Raw genomic sequence first — 26,976 nt, forward strand, 5'->3', positions numbered from 1 at the left:
CAAGTGTGTGTGTGTGTGTGTGTGTGTGTGGGTTCGGTCTTTTTTGAACTTTGAATGTCGGACTGTCTTGGAGTTTGCTTGACTTAATGTGTTTGTGTTTGTGTGTATTCTTGCATGTGCATGAGGACTCAATTACACACTTGAGCCTCTGATTACTCGTCATTACGCCTTTAAGAGCGGATGGGAGGGGTTTCCATGGAAACCTGACCCCAGATGCCATTGAACAATTACTCTTGTACTTTCTAAGAAGCGTTTAGGAAGCTTTCCAGCATCTGAGTGTAATTTATTACAAGCCTACACTCTGCAGTCTCAATCATGCTAATTCTATAATTAACAAGCATAATGCTATTAGCAGCATTCCAGCGCGGGTTGATGCGTCTCTGAGTATTTGGATGAACAACCAGCGGTCAAGTGAACAGGGATTAGATGGGTCACATGATTTCAGCGGGAGGAGGTTTTGCATTAGTATTGATTCTAATGATACCGGCCAGTTGTATTAATTGTTCTAAAATATTGTTTATAACATTCTAAAACTCCTGTGGCTCAATGGTAGTTACATTTTCTGATATTTTATGATAACCTGTTCTAATAGCGGGGTATGTTGTGACAATGAGATATAGGAGATGCTTTTAGGAGAGAAATCTGCACAGATGAAGCTGCTATTACAAGCAAAAACAGTTCTAAACTATATTTGGGTGGATTTTGATGTGATAGACAACAAAAGATGGACTCCTATTTTAGCTGGTGGTTTGAAGTTAAAATTGTCTTGGTGGATTTGTTTCTTGGATTCACAAGACTTTAATTGATGGACTGGAGTGCTGTGGATTATTGTGATGTTTTTATCAGCTGACGGCACCCATTCACTGCAGAGCATCCATTGATGAGACACTGATGCAATGCTACATTTCTCCAAATCTGATGAAGAAGCAAACTCATCTACATCTTGGATGACCTTAGGGTGAGTAAATTTTTGGGGTAAACTTTTCCTTTAAATATCATATAACAGCCTGTTTAATGGCCGTTTTGGTGAAATTTAACTGTAATTATAGAACATAAAATGATTCATGCAATGATATCGAACCATCATTCTGGACTACATGCAATTAATAATTGTATGTATTCTAAAATGCATGTGACAACCTGCCCCAACTTGACAATTACGAAAAGTAGGCAACTCTTGTCCTGAGAACAAAGTTTGACCTTTCTGGAAAAATCATTAGTAAACCTTTGTATTCCAGAGTGGTTTTATTGTGTTAATTTGTTTACCTTAAAGCTATATTGGAATTTTTGTTTGAATGGATAGATATTTGAAGTAAAACTTTTGACCTCGTTAGTGAGCCATAGTCCTTCTGACAGCTCCACAATACACATGTATAATATATATAAAAACAATCAAATATATATGTAGAAATACATGTGTTATATCAGCCCTCACAGCATCTTATAGTTTGCAGTATATGTTTGGTTTTGTTGGGTAAGTTTTGAAATATGGTTGGGTTTAGGGTGGGGTTAATGTTCAGCATATTGTTTATTCCTTTTTTTTATGTTTACATGTGAATATGGAAGCAGATTTTCCGCTGTAATCCATTTTGTGGTGAGCTCACTAAACGCCACCTCAGTCAGACATTTAAAAGAAATACTTGGTGAAACTGATTAGGAAGGTTACCTGTGTTTTTGTGTCCTGTTGAAAAAAAAACAGTCTAGACTAACTCATGCTTTTCTTAGTAAGGTAAAGGGGTGAAATCGACAGGATATAAATTACGACTTTGAGTGAGTATGAGAAATGCGGAGAGATTTATGAGGAATGATATTGTGGTAAACATCACAGGAAGCTTCTGGAGTGGTTTTGCCCTTTTAACGGTCGTTAATCCCGCGCGCAGTTGGCGGGCACATTAATCCCGCGCGAAGCCCAAAGCCACTTTGGCTAAAAAGCCCCATTCGGTAAAGCAGCCACCGCTTTATCCACTCGTGCCCGCACATATAATGACGCACGGTTTGGCTACGAGAGGAGTTACACACGAGATATCGATCGACTAACCGCGCCGTTTTGTGTTTTAAACTCTGGTGTGAAAATACGAGCGGGAAAATAAATCCGCGGTTGTGGGCGAGCGCAACGACGCGCGACGAAGATTCAGCGGTTGCCATGGTGAAAAGTGGATTAGTAGAAGTGACGCGCTCTTCCAGATCAAGTAGTAGCTTTAGCAACATCATGCTGGCTTGAAACAGACTCCAGAAAACAAAGTTTCCTGGTGAGTAACTTAAACTGTGGTCATCATAGCATATTTTCTTAAGTTGCTTTCAGAAATAATTAAATATAATTAATATTAAAATAAATAAATAAATCTACTTTTTCATTTTTGTTTGCTAAATATTTATTTAAAGTTTCTTTAATTTATGTTTTTTAAAATACATTTTTAAATTAATAATATTATATATTCTGTATTTCAACTGGTACATTACTGCAATCCTATTTTAGTCTTCTTTCACACTCTTTTCTTAGCTCATGAGAAAATCTAATTTACATTTTTAAAGGGCTAGTTTACACTAAAATTAAAATTCTATTATGATTTACTCTCCTTTATATAGTTCCAAACGTTTAAAAAATAACAGTGTGGTTAATAATAGCCTATAACAACAAATACCAAATTGTAAAATCAAGCAGCATAGTGGACTTTTTTATTTCTACATTTTTTTTACCTTTTTGAATAGGTAAAACATCTTGAAGCCAATTAAACAAATGGCCGCGTACGCTCTCAAGTTAGAAATAAAGTTGATTAAAGAAGATATTTTTAAACTTTGGTTGACCCCTAACGTTCTTTAAAAATATCTTGTTTTATGTTCCACGGAAGAAAGAAAGTCATACAGGTTTGGAACGACCTTCATAACGACAGAGTGTTAATTTTTGGGTGAACTAGCTTATGCTTTCATTTCGCAGCAAGTTCAATCATTTACATGCACGCGACCTCCTTATATATTCACACTGGTGTTAAATTAGCCCGCACCTGATCTTAAATCCACCGAATTAAATAAAACATCATCCCTTAGATTTTGAAAAGAGGCAATTTATATTTCAGTCCCGAATAGTGAAGTGCCACAAGGTGGTGGTCTTCTGCTGGTTTGTGCCTTTTTGAGGTGGGGTACCGCAGGGATTGGTGTGAGGCCCCCCCATATTTTAAAAACATATGCGATCTTGCTCCTCGATGAGGCTCCGAAACAAAAAAATAATTAAACATATTGTCACTCATAAGCAGGCACCCTATTACATGCGTTAGAGCCCCATTCATGCACAACAGCAGAAACGCGTGTTTCGCGAACGGCCCCATGATCGTTTGTCTCACGTTAAAACATTTAGTGATAAAATGATCACTGTAAATAATCAGCACAAGACGTGAGGAGGAGAGGAGAAGCGCAGGCTTGCAGGTGCCGTGGTCGGTTGGATGCAGCCAGTCTCGGGGTTCACGGGTGGGAGGGGTTGAGTCGCGGACTGGGATGTGTGTGCCTGATCACGCTTCGGCAGTGTTAGTGCGTGCCAAGAAGACGAGACGACACAACAGCTGTGGCTCTCCGGTGCCCCGCCGTTTACCGGGCTACCGACCCCAAATCTCCGACGATACACCTGTGGGAAGTACGCGCCATCCGTGACTTTAGTGGATTGTGGCGCTGGGCAGGTAAGAATAACCGTCACCAGAACATCACCACAGATAACCTGCGCACGGACACACGCTCTGCGCGCGAGTTTGGATCTGTGGAAGCGATGATGTTCTGGAATGAGGAACGCGCGCTCTCTTTCTGTGTTTGGCTCTCTGCAGATTATCGACCGCCCGCGATGTCGGTTGCATGGGTACCAGTGTGACTTCCTGGGAATGTATCTTGTGCAATTTCATATGCATTGCATGTATGGCTTAGTACGAATGTTATATTTGCAATGTTAAACATGCAGTGTCTTAACAAGACTGAGGAGATACAGGAGGTTGTTTATGAGATGCATTTGAGCACATGGAGTTCTGTGGCCACTGCAGTGTGATGCGTTTCAGCACCGCGGACAGCGCAAAGCTCCCGTTCTCTCGGTGATCAACGGCAAGGTCGTTCACTCTCATCCGTCCCGTTTCGTTCTTTTAGTGGATCTCTCTGCCTTATCATCCTGGCATTTGCGTTAATTTAAATGAAGTGTGCAATAAATGCCAGCACGATTTCAATGCGAATGCCTGATATTGGCGAGTTTTTTGTGGGATTGCAGTTTGTTTCCCCTCCTATTGTTTCTTTTATGCCGGAGGCAGAAGGAGGGTTCAGTGTGATGCATTAATTATTCTCCCTTCCATTCAGCTCTTGCCATAATCTTTTATTCGAAAGCGAGGCAGCTTTTTCATCGTCTCTCTAATGGACCCCACATTTTAACAAGGACCGAGGGTCCAATCTGCGGTTTGAAACTGGCCCTTGAATGCAGCTGAATGAGCAAATTAATTTATGCTGGTGTTTATTTATACAGATGCAATTGCTGTGAGACTAAAATGAGTTGCTTATGAAAACCACGCAGTACAAGTCCATTCATTCTGTAAATGCTCTCCTGGTTTTATTCAGAAAAATTGTCAACTCATTTTTGGTCTCTGTGTGGTCTGCAGTTGGAATGAATGGTTCTGACAGCCAAAATAAGTGTTTTTTTATTAATGTCGAGGGTATGAAAGATTTCTCAGCTATGTTGCAATGCTAGCTTTTTCATTGCACTTTCAGACTCATACAATACATCATGATACACTGAAACTTCTACATCAGAGATGAACTTGCAATCCTATACACTAAAAAACTGGTGTAGAAACAATTTTCACAAATTTCATAAATGTGTAAACTGAGTTGTCAATATAACAAAAATGATTAAAGTATGTTTTACAAGAAAGTGTTCAGTCTTTCTACTACAAAATTTTAATTTGTGATATTTACTAGCAATTTCAGAGTAAAAGTAAATCCTACACCAACTGTATGACACTTTTATGTTTTTAAAAACAGATTTCCTGTAGAATGATGTCATTAAACAATACTTTAGAAACTGTTTTCACTCAGAAATTACTAGTACTTTTTTAAAAAAATAATAAAAAAACATTAATTTTATACATTTTTCTATAAAAAAAACCCTGCAAATATATTGAATTAAGTGTGAAAAAGCAATAGTATTTTATTGTAAAATGTGCTCTTATAATCTTAATCTGATTTAAAACTTTGAGAAATCATTTTTCATTGTGCATTTCCCATGTCTGTTTGTGTGCAAATAATAACATTGGTGTGTCCATCTCCTCTCATTCAAGGTTATGAGGCCCCTCATCTCATGCCGTCCCCAGCTCCAGGTTGCCACGGCAACGACCCAGCATCCTTCTCAGGGTCGTCACAGAAGCTTTCGGACAAATGACAGCACAGTTCATAAAAGCCGCATGATTCCAGAATCCCCTTTTTGTGCATTCAGTAATAGCAAGTTCAGAGAAGGAGTGAAGCAACAGGACTGAACTACTTCGCTGTGATCGTGTCTTTGGCCTGAATAGGAATAGAATTTGCTCCGATATGGTCAGCTTGTATCTCTTTACGGTTTTGCTTTGGCGACTGGCGTCCTTGGCAGCGGTGGCCCAGTCCAACGAGCGGCGCGTCGTCGCCCACATTCCCGGTGACATCATCATCGGCGCCCTCTTCTCCGTCCACCACCAGCCCCCGGCCGACAAAGTGCACGAGCGCAAATGCGGGGCGGTTCGGGAGCAGTATGGCATCCAGCGTGTGGAGGCCATGATGCACACGCTGGACCGAATCAATGCCGACCCCAAAATCCTCCCTAACGTCACGCTGGGCTGTGAGATCCGAGACTCCTGCTGGCATTCCTCCGTTGCTCTTGAGCAAAGCATTGAGTTCATACGGGACTCGCTGGTTGCTGCAGATGAAAGCGAGGAGGCTGGGGGCGGGACTAGGTGCGCGGATTCGGGAGCCACGGCCATGAAAGGCAAGAAGCCAATCGTTGGGCTGATCGGTCCGGGTTCAAGTTCAGTGGCCATTCAAGTGCAGAATTTACTGCAGCTGTTTAATATCCCGCAGATTGCATACTCCGCCACCAGTATGGACCTGAGCGACAAATCACTCTACAAATACTTCATGAGGGTCGTCCCATCAGACATCCAGCAGGCCAGAGCCATGGTGCACATTGTGAAAAGATACAACTGGACCTACGTATCTGCCATCCACACTGAGGGTAAGTGATTCATTTACATTGTCAACGTCCAGATGTGAGTCAGTAAGCGGATTCAGACTCATTCAGCTGAAGTCTGTGAGTCATTTTGACCAATTCATTACAAGAATTACATCATGGGAGTCTTTTGTTTATGAATTGGATTCAGTGACTAATTCATTAGACTAATTCTTGTGAATTGCTTTCAATAACTTTTTGAATGTTTCATTGCAAAATCAGTCTTTGGTTTGTGAATTGGATTAAGTGACCAATTATTTAAACTGTTTCAATATTTGAGACTTTTTGACCAATTTATTACAGGATTTGTCATTTGTTTAACTGATTAAACTAGTGCCTCTCTGACCAATTCATTACAGAATACGGATCATAAAAATAATTAAATTGTGAATTGGATTCAGCAAGTAATTCATTATACTGAATTAACGTGTGATTCTTTTTAACCAATTCATTACAGGAATCAGATAATAAGAGTAATTTTTTGTGAAGTGGATTCATTAAGAAATTAATTAGTCTGATTCAACTTTTGAGTCTTTAATTATTTGATTCTTGTTATGAACTTCTCAAAGAGTTATTTGTTTATAAATTGGACTACACTGGTCAAGCTGTTCGTTTTCCATGTTTGCTGAAAAGGCATGCCATGGTGGTCTATTGTTTGTGTATTTTATCACAGTAGTGATGTTAAAATTCCATTTAAACTGCAAACTCATAGCTAAAATATGACTTGTTTTGCCATTCTACTTTAGATTCTGCATCAGTGCTGTGCTGCCCACACACACACACACACACACACACAACAGCGATGAGGCGCGATGTGCATGGTGTTTGTTACAGAAGTGTCACATGTGTTCTGTCTTTGTGGACTCTTTTAGTGTCAGATGGGAATTGTGCGTTAAGATGTTTGTGAAGTGTGTGTGTGGACATCTATAAAGAGTAAAACAAAAAGAAACACTTGTGTGACTAAACAAGTGTGACTAAAAGTTTATCACATGACATTTAGAGCTCAAGTGATTGGCTTGTGAACAAATACTGCACTAGTCGAGCAACTACCACTGAGATGATTGGGATAGTTTTCAGAGTTTATACGATTGTCTTCATGTATTTAATTTCCAATGGCTTTTGTTTTATATAGTGTAAGTTTTTTGTTTACTTTGCATTTTTTATATATTTTTTTAAAGCAATAGTTTCCTTTTTAGTTTTAGTTGTAGTCATAGCTCTGCTCTTTAGATGCTCCAGGCTTACAACTCTGTTCTTACACCTTAACATGTTTCTTTTCCTCTGAGGTCTCTTTCTCTCTCTCTCTCTCTCTCTCTCTCTCTCTCTCTCACACACACACACACACACACACACACACACACACACACACACACACACACACACACACACACACACACACACACACACACACACATGATGTACTTCCTTCCCCCCACTCCACTTGCTCTCCTTTCATCCCACTGTATTAGATGGATCCAGAAACACCCCCCCCCCACTCCACGTCTGCTCTCTGAGACTCAAGAGACTGTGTGTGTGTGTCTGTGTGTGTGTGTGTGTGTATGAGTGTGTGCATGTGTGTGTGCATGTGGTTCAGAGTTGTAAGCACTTTTACTGACTGGTCCCAAAAGCTGAGGACCTGGAATGTGTCCCAGACTTAATTAAGATCGCAGACAGTGTAAAACTGAACTGGTAAACACACACACACACACACAGAGAAATGGGCAAAAAGACACCCAGACATACCTGTTAATGAACGGACAAACAAAATATAACAAAAGATTCTCTAAAAATTACACCAAATTAAAAAAACACCAAAAATTGGTCCATATGAACAATGCACTATATTCCAAGTTGTCTGAAGTCATAAAGTATTTTAGTGTATTAAACAGACTGAATAGCTTACAGTAGCTGATAGCTTTCAAATCAAATTTTTGTCATTTGAATATGCACATTTTAAAATTTGACACGTTTGATCTGTTACGGGATGCCAATGATATTCAGCATCAATAACATCAGACATGGTTATGGCCATCTCTTCTGCAAAGCATGCTGGGAGAGCACACACAGTAGTTATGGTAAATGAAGCCATTGTGTTCCTAATCATCATTTAGTACAGAATGTATGTGTGTGTGTGTGTGTGTGTTTGTCAGAATCTGGTGGAGTGTAACCTTCACTTAAGACCTCAAGGACTTCAGCTCTCTTCCCACGCTCGCATCCGTCTCTCTGTCTGCCCATCTCATACCATCTCCTCTCAGGAATAAGCAGCTGTGGAGAGAGCAATTGAAGGATGGAAGAGAGATTAGTTTAACTAAATTGGGTGGAATTTAAAAGCAGAAAAAAGTGGCATGAGACGAGCGCTGGAAAAGAGTCGGAGATGGAGAGGGGCGGGGGAGTGAGAGACGGCCATAACGGAGAGAAAGCCAAATAGCACGATTAAGAGGAGAATATTAGAGAAGAGCAGAAAGTGAAATAGAAAAAATTCAGTTTGAGGACATCTGAGGAGCTCATCATACATGCTTAGTCTTAAAATGATGATGTACCCAGAAATGTTTTTAGTGGAATTTTGAAAGGTTCTCCAGTGATGTCATGATTCTAAACGGAACTCTGATTTTTTAAAGGGATGGTTCACCCAAAAAAATGAAAATCCTGTTGTCATTCTGACCCTCATGTCATTCCTTTCTACCGTGGATCACAAAATGGGCTCTAATTTTGTTGTTTTGTTTCTGTTCTACAGAACAAAGTCAGTCATACAGGTTTGGAATGAGTAAATGATGAGAGAATATTCTTTTTTGGGTGAATAATCACTTTAAAAACAAAGGTTCCATTTAGAACCATGACATCATAGAGCGCTGAAGTGGTGATATTTTTGTTGGCCAGCCCATAAATGATCAACAATCTGGAACCCTCGACAAAAACCCAGTAGGATTTTTCCATTGGCTTTTGGATCATTGACGAGAATTAGCTTTGTGACTAACAAAGGTTGATTCTTACACATTTTGTTCATCATGATGAATGCAACTGGTTTTAAAGGGATGGTAGATGAGACTCTGATTGGTTTATTGCACATTACGCCCAAGACACACCCATGACTTATTAAGAGAATAGCTCCAACCCTTTTTGACCATGTGCCCAGTGCACCGACCATTGTTCACATGGTTAAACTAGCAAAAATGGATTCAGACACATCCTAAGTGCACTTGCGCCGTGAACTTTACACCATAGGCTTAGATCGTTAAAATATGGCCCAATAATCCACAACAGTCCAGTCCATCAATGAATGTCTTGTGAAGCCAAAAGCTGCATGTTTGTAAGAAACAAATCAATCAAGGCGTTTTAACTTTACACCATTGCTTCCAGCTAAAATATGAGTTCTCTATCCATAGTAGCCTACTGCTTTCGAAAAATCAATCTTGTCTGAATCAAGGGAAGAAGCTACACAGATCAAGCAGCGTTTACAAGTAAATTATGATGTGAGAGGACAACAGTGGATGAACGTTTTCCTTGGATGAATCGTTATTATGGTTATGGACTCATAGATTTGGTTATGGACTCATAGATTTGTTTTTACAAACACAGCTTTTGGCTTGTCAAGATGTTCACTGATGGACTGGAGTGGTGTGGATTACTGTGATGTTTTTATCAATTGTTTGGACTCTCATTATGATGGCACCCATTTACTGCAGAGGATCCACTGGTGAGCAAGTAACATCAGAAGATAAGCGAGGTGTTATGGAATATAGAAAGTGAGGTTAGTAAAGCTGTCACATTGAGATGTTTTGGTTCTGGTTTTGAAGAGTAAGCGCTACAGCGAGGGTTTCATCATGACACTGGGCTGCTCTCTCGTCTTGTTTCGATCTGTTTCTTTTCTTTTGATCCCTTTACCTGCTTGCCTGCATTCACACACACACACACACACACAATGTGACACACCTGCAAGCACTTGTTTATGCGCTGGTCCTGTAGGAGAGATGCGTCTCTTTGTTTATCAGACTTCAGTGTGAATGAGAATATTTTGAATGATTATTAATGACAAACCGGCATATTCTCCATGGCAACCTCTCTACCTTCTTTCACTCTCTGTCCTTTTCATTTGAATTGTAAACTCTGAGCTGCGTGGGTGGATGGAGTGAGCGAGAGAGAGAGACAGGCACGAATAAAAGCGGGGTTTTGATGCGAGCTGCGTTTGCGTCGTTTCTATCAGCCACTAGCGCTGATGAGCGCAGAAACACAGCTGGCTTAACGAGGCACAGAATGTGCCCTTAACAAGCCACAGGAACCTTTACGAGGAGCACAGTCTCACAACCCTTTCTCATCGACACACGCAGTGCTGCCTAACAGACTCTGGCCGAAGCGCAAAAGGACACGGTGCCACTTAAGAACATACAGTCCTGCCTTGTTTAGTTCTACTGGCTAATTTTGTTTTTGTGTTTTTGTATCTGTGATGCCAATTGGATTGAATTCAGACTGTCTCTTAGAGGGTGAATCTGGCAAAAACATGTCTGGGTCATATTTCACCCCAAAATCAAAAGAAATCAAATAAGAACTGATATCTTAAAGAGAAATGGCAATTTAAAAAATTAAGCTTATTTTTAAGACTATTTGTGTTTTTATTTTATTTAATTAAAATTTCTCTCTAATCATAATGCAAAACATAGATTTACAGTAATGAGAATTATAAAACCTGATAATAATAATAAAAATTATCTACATGTATAATACTATATTATATAATCATTCTGAAATAAATTTACTGTGACAAATAAAATGTATATATAATAGTATAACTATATAGTATAATATTGATAAAATGTTATTTTATTATATTTTATTTATATTTTATGATTTTCAGTATTGTTTCTCTCTCTCTCTAAATATATATACATACATACATGCATATTATTATATAAATAATAAATACTTCAGGGTAAAAAATGACCTAAACTTTTTCTGATGGGATCAACTACAGGATTTTGTCTGTATGTATTAATGTAGGAATAGATATTTGAAGGTGAAGTGTTTCATCAGTTTAATATGCAGCTACAATTATCTAAAACCTTAATATATTTTTAGATTCATCTCTGCCAGGCAAAAACAGCTAATTTGACTCAACCAATGGACCAATAGCGAGAGTTAGGGGCGGGACTATCTGTTTATCTGCCCAATGACAGTATAGGAAACCTGTTTAAAAACAGTTATTTTAGCAAACGGCCTGGTGATGCATGTGGCCCTGGAATTGCACTCCTCACCTTTCCGGAGGTTTGTGAATCTGTAAATAGTCTTTATATCAGAAGTTGTATGTTTCTTAGCGTGTGTTTCATATGAAGCAGTGCAGACTCTGAAATGCATCTCCAGGAGGACATGGAGCATGTTTTTTTCACCGTTAGTTTCCATTTCTGCAAACGGGGGTGGAATTTTTGAAGTATTACAGCCTTTCTAATGTAAATGTGGCTTTGTTTTCCGTGCAGCAGACACTTCCTGTTTTATAAACAGACAGGTGACAGCTGGAGTCTTCAGTCTGTGGTGTTTTGCACGATGACTTGGGTTGCATCTGGCTGCAATCTGAACATTTTTATCTAATGCATAACATAGAATACAATTTCTTGCATTTCATCTTGTTAGGAAATATATGAATGTTTAAATATATTTATTTTGACATAATAGAGACTTGAAGCAACCAATTAGCAATGCCCTGGCAACCACACAAAACACCTTAGCAACTGTATAACAATGCCCTGGTGACCAGTGTCATGGCTGCAAAATTTTCACAGTAAAATCAAGTTGACTTAATATTATTCGTCCCACCCATGTGGTCTTGATTACATCAGCAGAACAGAAAATTAGTTTCGAAGGCTGAGAAAGTTATTACATTTTCATTAAAGCTATTTTTCTGATTTGGAATAATGTGCACTGATGAATCACTCACAATATGTGCAGGGACATTTATTAAGTGAGAAAATTGGGTCAGTTTTGATTTCACGTCGTTAGGCTCCTTGCACAAACAGCACAAACCCTTTTAGTTGCAGTTTATTCCTATAGAAATGGCAAAAGGAATCGCTAATCATCTCAAACCTCATGGGATTGAGAAAATGTGTTTGTGAATATGGCGTCTCACACCCTGATCTGCTGCGGGCCGTTTACTGTCATCCCAACGCTGCTGATGCTCTCTGACATTTACACAAACATCCATTCTGATCTCTCCGGCCGTCCGGTGACTTCATGATCCCAGACTCATCCGCTCTCAAGCCAGCTCTAGTTTCAGCCATGACTAATTTCTCTCATTAGATTTTTTTGAGGCCGATGTTAAATGGTGGCGGGTGGCTACGCATAATTTTAGAGATTTTGGATCAGAAAAGTGCAAAGACTTTTTTAAGAAAAAGATGGGTTTAAATGCTGAAAACTTGCTCTAAGAAAAGATTAAACATGCAGCATGATGATGACTTTGCAAAATCGTCTCTGTAAAGCCAACATGAAACAACGTTTGCATACCGTTTGACTTCACAATACATTTTATTTTAAAGTGAAAATATACAGTATAAATATACACATATTTATATATTCGATTTCAAAATATCAAAAAAGTGTTTACTATAACATTTTATCACTTTAAATCAAAGACATTGCTGATTTTCTCAACCCAAAAACAAAGTGTAAATGCAACTTTTTAAGAACTGCAACTGCAAGAAAAAAAAGTCAGAATGCACATTTATATTACACAGAATTGTGAGATAAAATTCACAATGGCCTTTTTTTTAATTCATTGGAACACTCTTTAATAAATATGAAAATTTGAAGTAGACTGTTATGTCCCACGTGTGTTTTGTGTATTTTGTTTCGTTTTTCTCTCTCTTTCTCACGTGCTTTTGTTTTGCCACTGTCTCTTTAAACAATTCTCAGGTTCATGACCATTGGACTATGCAGCTGTCAATCATATTTGTGACATCACAAAGCTCGACCAATCCGCTGACGTAGATTAAGTAGCAGAAACAATTTTACTCCGATAACCTTTTTTTACATTGTAGTTATTTATATTTTGCTTAAAGATAACAAAAGTATTTTATATAATAGTGATAATGATGTGCACTGAGAACCAGAAACGTACAAGTTTAAAAGTAAACAGGGTCAATTTAGATTTTATGTTGATTTTCAGGCACATATTTCAAATTATTTTTTAATGCATGTCATTTTCATCAGATCGTTTTGTTTTCTCTGAAAGACATTTATAATTTCACTTTCCATAAAATAAATGAAAGCAAAGCATTTAAGGATTTTCCACAAGTTCCTGTGAAGCTTCACCTGAAGTTATATTTATATTAGATTGAAATGTCATGTTGTTTGAGTGCAATCTTTTGCAGTTATTCAAGAACGTAGAAGGAGAGGAAATCATTTAAAACAAACGTTTAGAGAGATGATAGCCAGATTTTGAATGCATTACAGTGAGAGCCAATATTTTAAGCATTTAACCAAAAACCTATTCAAAAATCCCTATAGACTTCAGGACAAAGGAACTGGAGGTGCTAAAATTCAACTCATTTTTGGGTTTTGGTCTACAAAAACACATACCTCTGTTGTAGGTCATGCAAAGAGATGAGCTATTACAGAGGCCGTTTATTTTTTCATGGATCTGTCAGTTTTGAGATTTTTTTGTGCTTTTTGGCTTTTCATAAAAAAATTCAGTAGAATAGTAGAAAGAAACCATTCAGAGTATAGTACTTATTTATAGCACTTTATCTATTTGCGTCTGTAGATTTCAGTTACAATCCATATTCATAGCAAGAACTTAAATTCAATATCTTTAAAGACCCTTTTCTCAGAATGAGATTTTTTTTCGTGCACTGAGCCAAAAATCTCCTTCAGCAGCACTTACATATAACAAACTTTACAGTGTTATTCCTAGCCATTTTCTGAAGGGTTTTACAGTTTTTGCAACATTTTATACTTCAAAATTTTATATAGATAGATAGATAGATAGATAGATAGATACCTGTAGATAGATATTTGTTCTAGAAATGTATGCATATGTGCATCTTAAATTAGATAACACTTCATTTGGATATTTAACATAACATTTCAAATCTTGTAATGCAAAACATCAATCAGCTGAGGAAGTATGGTATATCTTTTGTCTTGCGTATACAGAGAAGTTTTAAAGAAGCAGCAAGCAATGACTTGCACATTTGGTTTGCAATACAGTGCAGAAGTCATAAGTAGTAATTTTATGATATTTTATCCAGCTTTATTGGTCTGCCCCCATTCATTTTAATTGCATGAGAAAGAACGGTGTGAATTCTCTCCACCAGAGATAGAAGGTCACACTTGTGGAGAAACATGACGGTGAGTAAATGATGACAGAATGAACTTTTGCTTTAAAAGTCGTCTAATGGATTCACACACACATAGAGACACATCTTCTCTGTGTATTCTCCGTGGCAATTAACCATGATGTCTAAATATCACACCAAATCAAAATAACATGCGCAGATCAAATTGTCAGGATTTCAGGACGCTTGTCTTTAAGTCTGCACTGATTCTATTAGGCTATGAGGAAATCTCTTGGCTTTACTGAACATTCAGCCGTCTCCGGTAGCACTGACCTGAGTTACACCCGTTCAGATTGAACTGGAAATCTGCCCAGTCTCGCTCTCCATCTCTCTCTTTTATGCCTTTTAACTGCTGTTCAGTGGTCAGATAAAATGAACGAGGTCACTTTTGTATGGAAATTCAGCGGAAATTAATCAAAGTGGAGAGAGAGAGTCACTTTTCTGCTCTGATGAAAGAAAAGCTTTTTTTATTTCAAGAGAAGAACAGATGAGAGCGATAGTGTGTGTTTGTGTGTGTGTGGGTGTATCCTGATTTTATTCTGCATTTATATTTCTCATTAATTTAGCGTTCTTCACCATCTGCCATTTCTCCTTCAGATGCTTGTCATGTCTTAGACATGCTATTATTTTTTTGAAGCTGTGAATAAAACAGATTATTGAAGCATGATTTACAAGAAAATAGTATTTCAATATTTAAACTTCTTGTTTAGCTCAGTGTGTTATTTTCTGTTTCTTTGTTAATTTCATTAGCGATTTATGAGTTAATTTTTTTTATTTTTATAAATCCTGCATCAATTTGTTTCAGTGCAGGATCATAATTCTTGTCTTTTTCTAAGATGCCACTGCATTTTTGTTTCAATTGCATTGTAGTCGCATTCTAGGCTTGTCTTCATTTGCATACGTGTCCTTTTTGGAAATTAATTAGTAACTAGTTTTAATGTAACCCTCCTCCTCTCAACATTAAGCTCTTTTGAGGAACATGTAGCAAGTTTATGGCATCAGATGATTATAGAAAAATTATATACAGTAATCAATAAGTCATGGCATAATATATTTTTCGTATAACTGTTAACTCATCAAAATATTTTAACCAATTTCAGTTATATTTTATATCCTTAAGAGATTCAACTAGACATAAAAAAGGTTATTATACTTCAGTTGAAATTAAACTTAATTTAAATTAGGAACGTTTTTGAGACATTTTCCAAAATGCCATCTTTTGTGTTGCACAGTAAAAAGAAAGTCGGATAGGTTTGGATTTAACATAAGGGTGATTAAATAATGACAGAACATGTGGTTAGAGATTTATTTGAGTTTTAACTATGGTCAGTCAAAGTCAGTAAGTCGGTCTCTTGCTGTCTAAGTAGGCGATTCTTGGCCAGAATAAGCTGCAATGTGTGCCAGATTTTTAGTCGATAGGCAAACATTTAGGATACATGAGACTAGACGATTTGTTTTGTAACGGATGAACTCTGCAGCATCGACACTGTTATTGATTCAACAATGAAACTGACATCTCCAGCTGAAATTAAACGTGTTTCATAATTGAAGAATTTTGCAGCATTTATCCTGGTATTTTCCTGTTTGTTGATATGAAGCTACTTTGAAACAATCACAATATAAATTGCTGTAGAATTAAATGTGACTTGATTAGACGAGGCACAAAACTCCTCAGCCGAGGGCTCCACACACATCTGTACTGATGGAAACAGCTGGACATCTACAGGTCCACAGGCTGCCATCTGTCATGACCACAACGGGACGCTCCTCTGAGTCTAGACACTGACATCCAGGCAGCTAGAAGACAATATTAGGGCTTCTCACAGAGTCTTCTAAAAGTTCAAAAAGTTTGGGGTCATTAAGACTTTTTAAAAGTTTTTGAAAGAGTCTCTTCTGCTCACCAAGGCTGCATTTATTTGATCAAAAATACAGTAAAATCTGTAATATTCAGAAATATTATTACAATTTTAAATAAGCCTTTTCTATTGTAATGTATATTAAAATATAATTTATGTGGTTCATAGCTGAATTTTCAGCATCATTCCTCCAGTCTTCAGTGTCACATGATCTTCAAAAATCATTATTAATATCAATGTTGTGCTGTTGATGGAATGTTTGTGGAAGCCGTGATACATTTTAATTCAGGATTCTTTGATGAATAGAAAGTTCAAAGGAACAGTATTTTTTTGTAATATTATAAATGTCTTCACTGTCACTTTTTATTAATTTAATGAAACCTTGCTTTAATTCTTTAATTAAGTAGCCAAACATACAAACTGTGAAAGCTTTTTCTCTCCTAAAAATTTAGTTTTTTTTAAGTGTTTTATTTAATAATTCTCACATTATTTTATAGGTTTATTAAGCTGTTTAGACACGACCATGTACAACTTCACATCTTATTTCAGATTGTAATACTTGTGTGAGTATTTTAATGCTTTTGTTTGCTTGCTTGATCATATTTTGTAATATTGTGATTAAATCTGAGCTGGTTGGTTTGGTTGAAGACTTTGACTTCTTTGAAGTCCCTATGAAAAACATAATGGGAATGTGCTTCCAGAACCCACACAGTGCTGGTAAATGACATGTGTGCAACCCATTGAGTGTCTTCTACCTGTCAATCACTCAAGCCAGCCAATAGCCAACAGCAGAGGAGGGGTTATGCGATTGTGATGTAATCCAGCACAATTCTCCAGTTTGAGTCTCACTAGCATAATCACAGATTAGGACATGTACAGTAGAGGAGAGATTCTCCATCACTATGGAGACGTTCATGTATGTGCCATCTGCTCACATGTGTGTATGTGTGTGTCGAGGTATCAGCACAACATTCCTCTCAAACCAAAAATGCTCGTAGCATTTTGATGTAGTACGCGGTTAAATCATGGAAATGATAGTGGGAGCATAAAGCTGAGGGGGAAATGCGTTTTAAGAGATGGATTTCCGATGATATCACCACGGGACATATTTCAGATGACGTTTTTTATTATTTGATGCTGGTGGATACTCCATTTGATTTAGTGCAAATACTTCACATAATGTAACAGGCTGAGAAAGAGCTTTCGCAGATAACAGCATCTGTCTCTCATACATGAGCAGAGGGGAAATTACTAGCCACACGAGCAATTTCTGAGGGGTTTTTCCAGCATTGTACATTCAAATTATAATTAGCACTAAATGTGGTAAGTTATCTTAAAGGTAGCCTATATACGTTTCTTTTACGGTAGCATTTTTACATTCCTTATCTGTTAAACTAATTTTAATTTAATTTAATTTAATTTATTTTAATTTAATTTAATTTAATTTAATTTAATTTAATTTAATTTAATTTAATTTAATTTAATTTAATTTAATTTAATTTAATTTAATTTAATTTAATTTAATTTAATTTAATTATTTTGGTGGAACCATTTTTCAATAACAGTTTCAGAATAATCTGCAGAAATTAAAGAAATGTTATGAATAAATTAGTCATGGAAAAGCTTATTATGAGAGGAAATATTATTATGTTTTTGTTGTAATTAAAATTTTTATAGTTAAATATAAAGTAATAAATATATTACAAACAGTCAAAAAAAACATATTTTACACTATAATTATACATATAATTTTCATTGCATATGGAAAGTCACTTAACAACCAATTAACATTTATTTATTTTTTAGGGTAGCTTTTTTTTCTGTCCATTTTTTTTGTTTGCTTAATTAAATTTAATTTGGTGCCATATTTCAAAAACAGTCACAAAACAATGTCATAAAAATGAGTCAGAGGAGTTTACGACATGTTTTGTTTCAATATACTGTACTAGTACTAACATACTAGTATAATACTATTATACATATTTCAACAGCATTCAACATATCAATCATTATAAGACATGTTAAACAAAAAATAAACAAACTAACTCTGGAACACAAAAGGAGACATTTAGCACAAAAGTGAATGCGTACGACTATGTTTTTATAAATGTATAGATAAAAATTTTGGTCTGTTTCTCACCGACGCCCTTCATATGACATTAGACAGATGGATATAGTCATAGTTACTTCTTTTTGGTGCTTGCTTTACTTCTTTCAGGTTGATCGGCACCGATTCACTATTTATTTGTATTGACAAGAGCAGCTTGAACATTCTTCAAAACATCTCATTTTGTACTCGACAAAAGTTAGTCATATGAGTTTGCGAACAACTTGTATTGAATTGTAATTTTTAGGTGAACTGTCCCTTTAAATCCAGAGGAATGAATGAAGACCTACACATTCCTTCACCTTTTCGTGGCCTAATGGTTAGAGAGTCGGACTCCCAATCGAAAGGTTGTGAGTTCGAGTCCTGGGCCGGCAGGACTTGTGGGTGGGGGGAGTGCATGTACAGTTCTCTCTCCACCTTCAATACCACGACTTAGGTGCCCTTGAGCAAGGCATCGAACCCCCAACTGCTCCCCGGGCGCCGCAGCATAAATGGCTGCCCACTGCTCCGGGTGTGTGCTCACAGTGTGTGTGTGTGTGTGTTCACTGCTCTGTGTGTGTGCATTTCGGATGGGTTAAACGCAGAGCACAAATTCTGAGTATGGGTCACCATACTTGGCTGAAGGTCACGTCACTTTCACTTTTCTTTTCACTTTCACTTTTGCAACAGTTCAGTCCAGAGAGAGAGAGAGAGAGAGAGAGAGAGAGAGAGGGAGAGAGAGAGAGAGAGAGAGAGACTGATAGCATCTCTCTTCAGCTCCAGTGTGTCTGCTGTAATTACAGAAAAACACACTACAACACATCCATGTCAACACTCTCTCAGGTAACACAACTGTTACGTCGCTCTTCCACTAACACACTGACGTATTCCTGCTCGGGTTATAAAGGGCAGCTCAGCGTTTGACGTTCAGATGTTCGATTTTCTGCTGTAATATTTATCCACATTCCAGCCGAGCGAGTGAGCACTTTGAGGTGGAGATGTGTGTGTGTGTGTGTGTAGTTTATAAATTAGAAGGTGTTTAGCCATCCGTTCCCTTTAGGAAATCACTAATGAGATCTCTATCGTTTCTCCTAGACAGCAGTGAGATTAAATGGACACTATTATCGGACTATTATTCTACTCTGTTTTTTTGAAGAAAAAGACTCATATTTGTCTGGAGAAACCTCAAACTGCTTTCAAGATACCGGAATATTCTCTTTATATATGACTTCAAATACTTCTGATGAAATTCTCTCAAAATCAAATGACCAAAAAATCAGATAATTACATGAATTTCTCATTAATTTGCACTTTAATTTGTGCCTTTTTAGAATAAATCATTCGTGGAACATTTTAGGCAATATGACGTGTTTACAGTTTTAACAATAGTTTGAAAGTAAATCAAAGTTAATGTATTGCATTGGTAGATATTTTAGTATAATATACTTAAGATATTTAATGTAATTTTTAACTATTAAGGATAAAATTAATTCATACACTTATAAAAATAATTGTACTATATTATAAAATATTTTACTACATTATAATAATTATTATTACTTTAATTTAATTTTAATTTAAACCATCACAGGGAGCTCAAAAATAAAATAAATTTAAATTGTATTTTATTTTATTTTATTTTGAGCTCCCTGTGATGTTTTAAATGTACATTTAAATTTTTATTTTATTTTATTTTGAGTTCCCTTTGATGGTCCTGAAGGACAGTAATCTCATGCTTTGAAAATGATCTCTGTTCAATGATCTTTGAAAGGGAAGTGAAGGCTGGTGTTCTCTTTATGAACGGAGACTGATTGCGTGTTTACGTCAACAGTGTGTGTGTGTGTGTGTGTGTGTGCCATCTGTTCTTGTCTTCTACTCTCACTGTGAGACTAATTACAGGACTTTACATGTACCCACAACAACCAGGACCAGAACCTGATGAAACCTTTTTGAGGAACCTCAAATCTCTCTCACACACATCTGACACCTTCACAGCTTCATTTATGTGTCGTTATTTAAATCCATACAGCTGTAGTCTGACACAATATCAGTATTTCACACTGTAACACAACTTTTTGTGCAAACAGATGAAATCTGCTCTAGAAGTGTGAATATTGTTAAATATATTTTTCTACATTTTGTTTGAGTTGGCCTGTACACTGAAAAAAAGATGGAAAATGTTTTTATAAAAAAATTTGCTAGTGAATTTTACAAAGAATTACAAAGAAATGTCAAGTAACACATTGAATTAAATGTGAAATTTGAAGCAGAACGACTGAAATAGTATTTCCGTGTAAAACGTGCTCAAGGAATCAATTTTGAAAAAAAAAAAGTTTTTAGAGTGTATTATTATATTTAACCTTATATAAAAACTGAAGAAGTCTGTTTTCATTTTAGTAACTACAATTTTAGTAAAAATTTTTTTTAATTAAAATAGTTTCAAAGCCATTTTTTCAGTGTTCACACAAAAGTATTGAAAATCATCTTGAAATGAATTTTTCTCTATTAAAAGAAGTTAAAAAGTAATATTCTGCCAATATATATATATATATATTTTTGGAAACAACATAATAATTTTTATGAATTAATCAATTCCCCCTGAATGTATGGGTTGGTTAGGATTAATTATTTGTGCAATTTCTAAGTGAAAATTGTTTCTATTCCAATATTTTACAGTGTATTCCTTAGCAATTTCTTATATATACACACACATGCACACACACACACACACACACACACACACGCACACACAGACACGCACACACACACACACTCACACACACACACACACACATGCACAAACACACACACACACACAGACACGCACGCACGCACACACACACACACACACACACACACACACACACACACACACACACACACACACACACACACACACACTCACACACACACACACACATGCACAAACACACACACACACACACAGACACGCACGCACGCACACACACACACACACACACACACACACACACACACACACACACACACACACACACACACATGCACAAACACACACACACACACACAGACACGCACGCACGCACGCACACACACACACACATCTTTGTTTTTGTGTAAAGTGTGTTCATCCCATAGGTGTAATGGTTTACAAACTGTATATTCTATGGCCCTACACCTAACCCTAACCCTCACAGGAAACTTTGTGCATTTTTACTTTCTCAAAAAAACTCATTCTGTATGATTTATAAGCGTTTTGAAGAATGGGGACATGGGTTATGTCCTCATAAGTCACCCTCTCCTTGTAATACCTGTGTCATACCCATGTCATTATACAGAGTTGTGTCCTGATATGACACAAAAACAAGAGCACACACACACACACACACACCTATATATAAAAGTATTTTAAACATTCTGAATATAATACTATGACTCATGACTGGTTTCTTTAGTTAACTGAATATTCATATTTGTTTGTTTGTTTCTTCCCAAGGGAACTATGGTGAGAGTGGGATGGAGGCGTTTAAAGAGATGGCGGGAAAGGAAGGGATCTGTATCGCTCACTCGGATAAAATCTGGAGTAACGCTGGCGAGCAGAGCTTCGACCGTCTGCTGGTCAAACTGCGCAAGTATCTGCCCAAAGCTCGTGTGGTGGCGTGTTTCTGCGAGGGCATGACCGTACGAAACATCCTGATGGCCATGAGACGACAAAACCTCGTCGGAGAGTTCCTGTTGATCGGCAGGTCAGTGGAGGAAAGAATGGGGAAAAACATTGAGAAACTGAGTGCGATTGTACTTGGCCTTCGACTGGAGATTTAATTTGTAAAACCATCCCGTCTACTTGAAGACCAACTTAAAAATGAGAAGTGTGTGAGAAACAGGGTTATTATAGTTAAATAAGACTACAACTATAAAAACATGTTTGCTACTTGATATCAAATAAATCTTAACTAATATAAAATATAACAAAAAAAAATCAGCTAATTAACAAGGCAACATTTCTCATTTTTATTTAGTTTAATTTGATGTGTTAAAATAACTAAAATTTGAAGAAGTATTAATAAAAAATATATAGACATTAAAAAAAAAAAGTTTTAATACATTTGTTGTGTGTAAAAAAAAATCTGTCTGTGTCCTTTTAATTAATTTTTATTCATTTTTTAGTTCTTTTATTACATTAAATACATGTATTTTTAATACGAGTTAAACTAAATGAAAATTAAATAATGTTGCCTTGGCAACTAGCTGAAATTATTTTGGTTATTTATTTTATTTCAGTAAAAATTTTTATGTAAGATTTTTGTTATGAGTTTACCTCTAATACCCCTGGCATGGCCTACTGTTATGAAATCTGCGTGATTTTTTCAGCATCAGCTGCTCAGTAAGGATGAGATCCAACAGGAAGTTATCATCATCCTCATTGTCATCTTCGTAGCCATCATCATCATCATCATCATTACATTATCTTCATCATCATCATCATCATTGCAGGTATGTTTCATAATTTAGGGTTTTATGCATCTTTAAAATAAAGGCTACAAAAGGGCAAGAAGAACCATTTTTGGTTCCTCGAGGAACCTTGCAGAGATCAATTCTTAGGAACATTTAATAAAATATAAAGATAACTTTTTCTACTATAAAGAACCTTTTGTGGACTGGAAAGATTTTATGGATGTTAAAGGTACTTCATGGAGAGATCAATGCCAATAAAGTACTTTTATTTTTAAGAGTTCACTTAGACACAGACACACGTTTCCTCTCTTGGAGTCTGAATGTCTCTGATGGCCTCTGTAAGATCCTCTCAGGCACTGTTAATGCCGTATTTACTGCTTCAGTCTCAGGTCAGATGGAGTGCTTCCTTCTATCTGAAGTGGAATTACAACAAGAGCCGACGGTTGACCGCAAAACAACTCATGTGTAGCGCAAGCATGTGTAGACAGAAATTAAAGTGGCCCTTAAAGCTTGTGCACACACTTTCTGTGAGGAACAGACTGAAATTTAAGTCATTAAGCTCTGGAAAAAAGTTTTTTTTTTTTTGTGCATCTCATGTGAGTGTGTGTGTAACATATCAAATCATTTCCTTTTCAGATGAACTATCCCTTAAAAAGACTCGGCCAGGTCCAATTTAATAGACCTATTTTCAATGGTTCAGCCAAAACTATTGAAAGTGTGTGCATCTCATAACTTTGTTTTCATTTCATAACACCCTAGCAACCACCCAGAAAACATTGGTAATACCCTAGTTACTCCTTAAAATACCTCAGCAACACCACATCAACCAGAACAACTTAGGACTGCTCTAGCAACCTACCAGAACACCTTAGTAATGCCATACCATAGTAACTCCCTAGTATGGTATTTCCATAGCAACCACCTAGAACACTGTAGTAACACCCTAGCAACCAGCCAGAGTATCTTAGCAACACCTGCAACAACCCAAAATGCCTTATTAATGTGCAGTAACCACACTGAATATATTAGCATGACCTTGCAACCAGCCAAAATACCTTAGTAGCATCTTAACAACCTCCTACAACACCCTAGCAACAACCCAGAACACCTTAGCAACACCCTTGCAACCAACCAGAACAAATTTGTAACCCCCTAGCAACTAGCCAGAATAGAAACGCAATGAAAACTACCCAGAACACCTTATTAACACCCTAGTAACCACACAGAGCACCATAACACCACACTTGCATCCAGCCACAACACCTTAGCAACCACCTACAACACCTTAGCAACAACCATGAACACCTTAGCAACACTCTAGCAATCACCCAGAACACCTTTGTAAACTTTGTAATGCTCTAGCAACTACACAGAACAGCTTAAGGCTGCTCTAGCATCCAGACAGAATGCCTTGGTAATACTCTAGCAACCAGCCAGTACACCTTAGCAATCAACTATCAAAAATCTATAAAAGATACTGACTGTAATACAAGTAAAAGCCATATATATGGTTGCTTCTTTTATTACAGTCAGTGTCCTTCTCAGATTTGTTGCACCTCGTTAAATCCCAGTTCTTCCACAGAAGTGTTCAGTATGACATTGGCAACTCATAAACATGACTTTGTTTCCTGGCAGACTGATAGAAATCGGTGCTTCCCGACTCCCGGAAATTGCGTGAAGACAGACAATCAGATTAGAGTTTGTCGCTGGAGAAGCTGTGGCCGTGTTTGTGTGCAGAACACGGCCGTCCAGCTTTCAGGTCAGACACGTGACAATCCAGAAACCGCAAGCAAATGGAGCGAACTTCATGATCATTAAACGCCCTGAGAGTGTTAATGATGCTTTTCCTGTCTGCCTCCCTCTCAGACAGGATGGGATGTTTTTTGCACTGGTCTGTGTTCCGCGCGGAGGAGCTGTCAAGTCTTCGTCATCCTCCTCTTCCTCCCGGCAGAGCCGAGAGTGTGAGAGGAATATTTAACAGATGAGAGTGAAAGAAAGCAAAGAATTCTGGGCCAAAGCAAGGGAATGACAGAACAGGCAGCGGAGATGTGTTTGCACTAATGTGTTTGTTCAAATTAGCCAGAGAGAAAAAAAAGAACACCCTAGCATCTACCAAGAATGTCTTAGTAAATTCAGTCATCAGAAAATCACAGAGACTTAAGTAACACCCTAGCAACTAACCAGAATACTTTAAAACCTTCGTAGCCACCCAGAACACCTTAAGCCCTGTTTCCACCGCTGGAACTTTACCCAGGAACTAGGGACTTTGGGCCGTTACTTGGTGTGTTTCCACCGCAGGAACCAGGATCTGAATAAAGTTCCAGGTAAAAAAATGCCCCTCAGAAAGTCCCTGCTAGCGAGGCAGTACTTTTTCAAAGTTCCGGAACTTTCGGGGTGGGACTTGGGCGCTAAACATGCTGATTGGTTGAGTTCACGCAGCATTGTGATTTCAACCACCATTTATCCAGTTAATTTTCAAAATATTACTGTTATTGTGTCATGAAATGTAGTTTTATAAGTATTTCAGACGAGAATGTAGTTGTTTAAAACTCAAATCTGTGGTTTATTTATAAAGACAGCGCCTATTTATAAATGTGTTTCGCTGATTTCGGAGACGTGAGCCCCACGTGATCAGCGGGAGCTCAGTGCTAGCAACCAACTAGAATACCTGAGAAACGCCCTAGCAACCAACTAGAATACCTTAGTAATGCCCTAGCAACCACCCAGAACACTGTATTATTACTGTGAAACTGCTTTGAATCAATATGTGTTATAGTTATATAGTCAAATGTCATTTGACATGACTTAGTAAAGCCCTAGCAACATGCAAAACAGCTTAGCAACGCCCTAGCAACCACCCAGAACATCCTAGAACACTAACACATTCACACAACCATAGCAATGCCCTAACAACCACCCAAAATACCTTAGCAATGTCCTGGCAACCACTCAGGACACCTTAGCATTGTGGAGACACTTTTTCTTTACTGTAGAAAATAAAAAATATAGTCCTTTGTACTATTCTGTTTGGCGCTGCTGTCCGCACAGAACATGCACTCTTTATATTGGTTTAATTGCTCATAGTATGTCATGTGGCATTCTACACAGGCTTGGCACAACCAATGTGGTTTCGTGGATGGGGCTTGTAGGATTACAAACATGTGAAAGTAGGAATATCCCAGATCCTCTTACGCTCTTGCTGGAGGATCTAGCACACACCAGCCCATCACGAGCGGCTCGCACATCTGCCCTCTCCTCGTTCCCGCCGCAAGCGTCTTGTAGGGTTTACAGAGATGCAACAATGGACCCGTCTCACTGAACTCTCACAACAGTGATCTCTACGGCCTGCATGACATGCATTAGCCCTGTCCTGCCCAAAGCTTTTACCCCACAGACCAAGCGCCAACTGATTAATGATGCTCCAAGTGTGTGTGTGTGTGTGTGTTTGGTGCAGTTGACACAACTATTCTTTTCCGGAACGAAATCAGAACCTATACCCTTCCACGGCTTGTTGCCATAGCAACAGAATTGTCACCCGTACCAACACCACCGCCTCCCGCCAGCCTCAGATTTAGTCAGAGAGGGATGTGAACAGGCGGAGAGAGGGTTTAAAGCCAGGCCTCTGGAATTACCATGAATATCTCGTTTTGCCTCCAGGATTCTCACTGATGAAGTACCACACACTCTCACAGACACAGGTCCAGCTGCTCAGAGTAAACCTGGGAAGAAAGAGAAACACGTTTTATGGTGTTTAATCAGTGTTGGTGAAGCTGCTTCTCATGCTCCTCATAATCTAACATTAACTACACAACCTAACAGCAAAAAATATTTGAACAAAATATTATGAAATATTTTACGTTATATAAAATTCCCTAATTGAGATAAATAATAATGATACATTTTATAATTTATATGTATAATATATATATATATATATATCGGAAAGTGTGGATTTTTAAATGAATTTAATTAGGGTGTTGTTAATAATATTTCATAAAAAATTATGAAATAAAAATGCAATATATACATACTGTATAGACAGATAGATAGATCTGTGTTATTTACATGGTA

The 26,976-nt window shown here is 37.5% G+C and overlaps 1 protein-coding gene across 1 annotated transcript in view; it reads left to right on the forward strand.

Annotated features, from left to right (window-relative positions):
* Positions 1 to 3,490: 3,490 nt before the first annotated feature.
* The window catches only part of LOC132123389 (metabotropic glutamate receptor 5-like), a 43,381-nt gene continuing 19,895 nt past the window's right edge, over positions 3,491 to 26,976 (forward strand). Inside the window, exons 1-3 of the mRNA XM_059533973.1 lie at positions 3,491 to 3,668; positions 5,298 to 6,220; positions 21,947 to 22,196. Coding sequence (XP_059389956.1) covers positions 5,548 to 6,220; positions 21,947 to 22,196 — 923 coding nt within the window. The 5' untranslated portion in view covers positions 3,491 to 3,668; positions 5,298 to 5,547. The remainder of the gene's footprint in view (positions 3,669 to 5,297; positions 6,221 to 21,946; positions 22,197 to 26,976) is intronic.

Source organism: Carassius carassius, chromosome 41 (assembly GCF_963082965.1).
Source record: "Carassius carassius chromosome 41, fCarCar2.1, whole genome shotgun sequence".
Classification (NCBI taxonomy): Eukaryota; Metazoa; Chordata; class Actinopteri; order Cypriniformes; family Cyprinidae; genus Carassius; species Carassius carassius.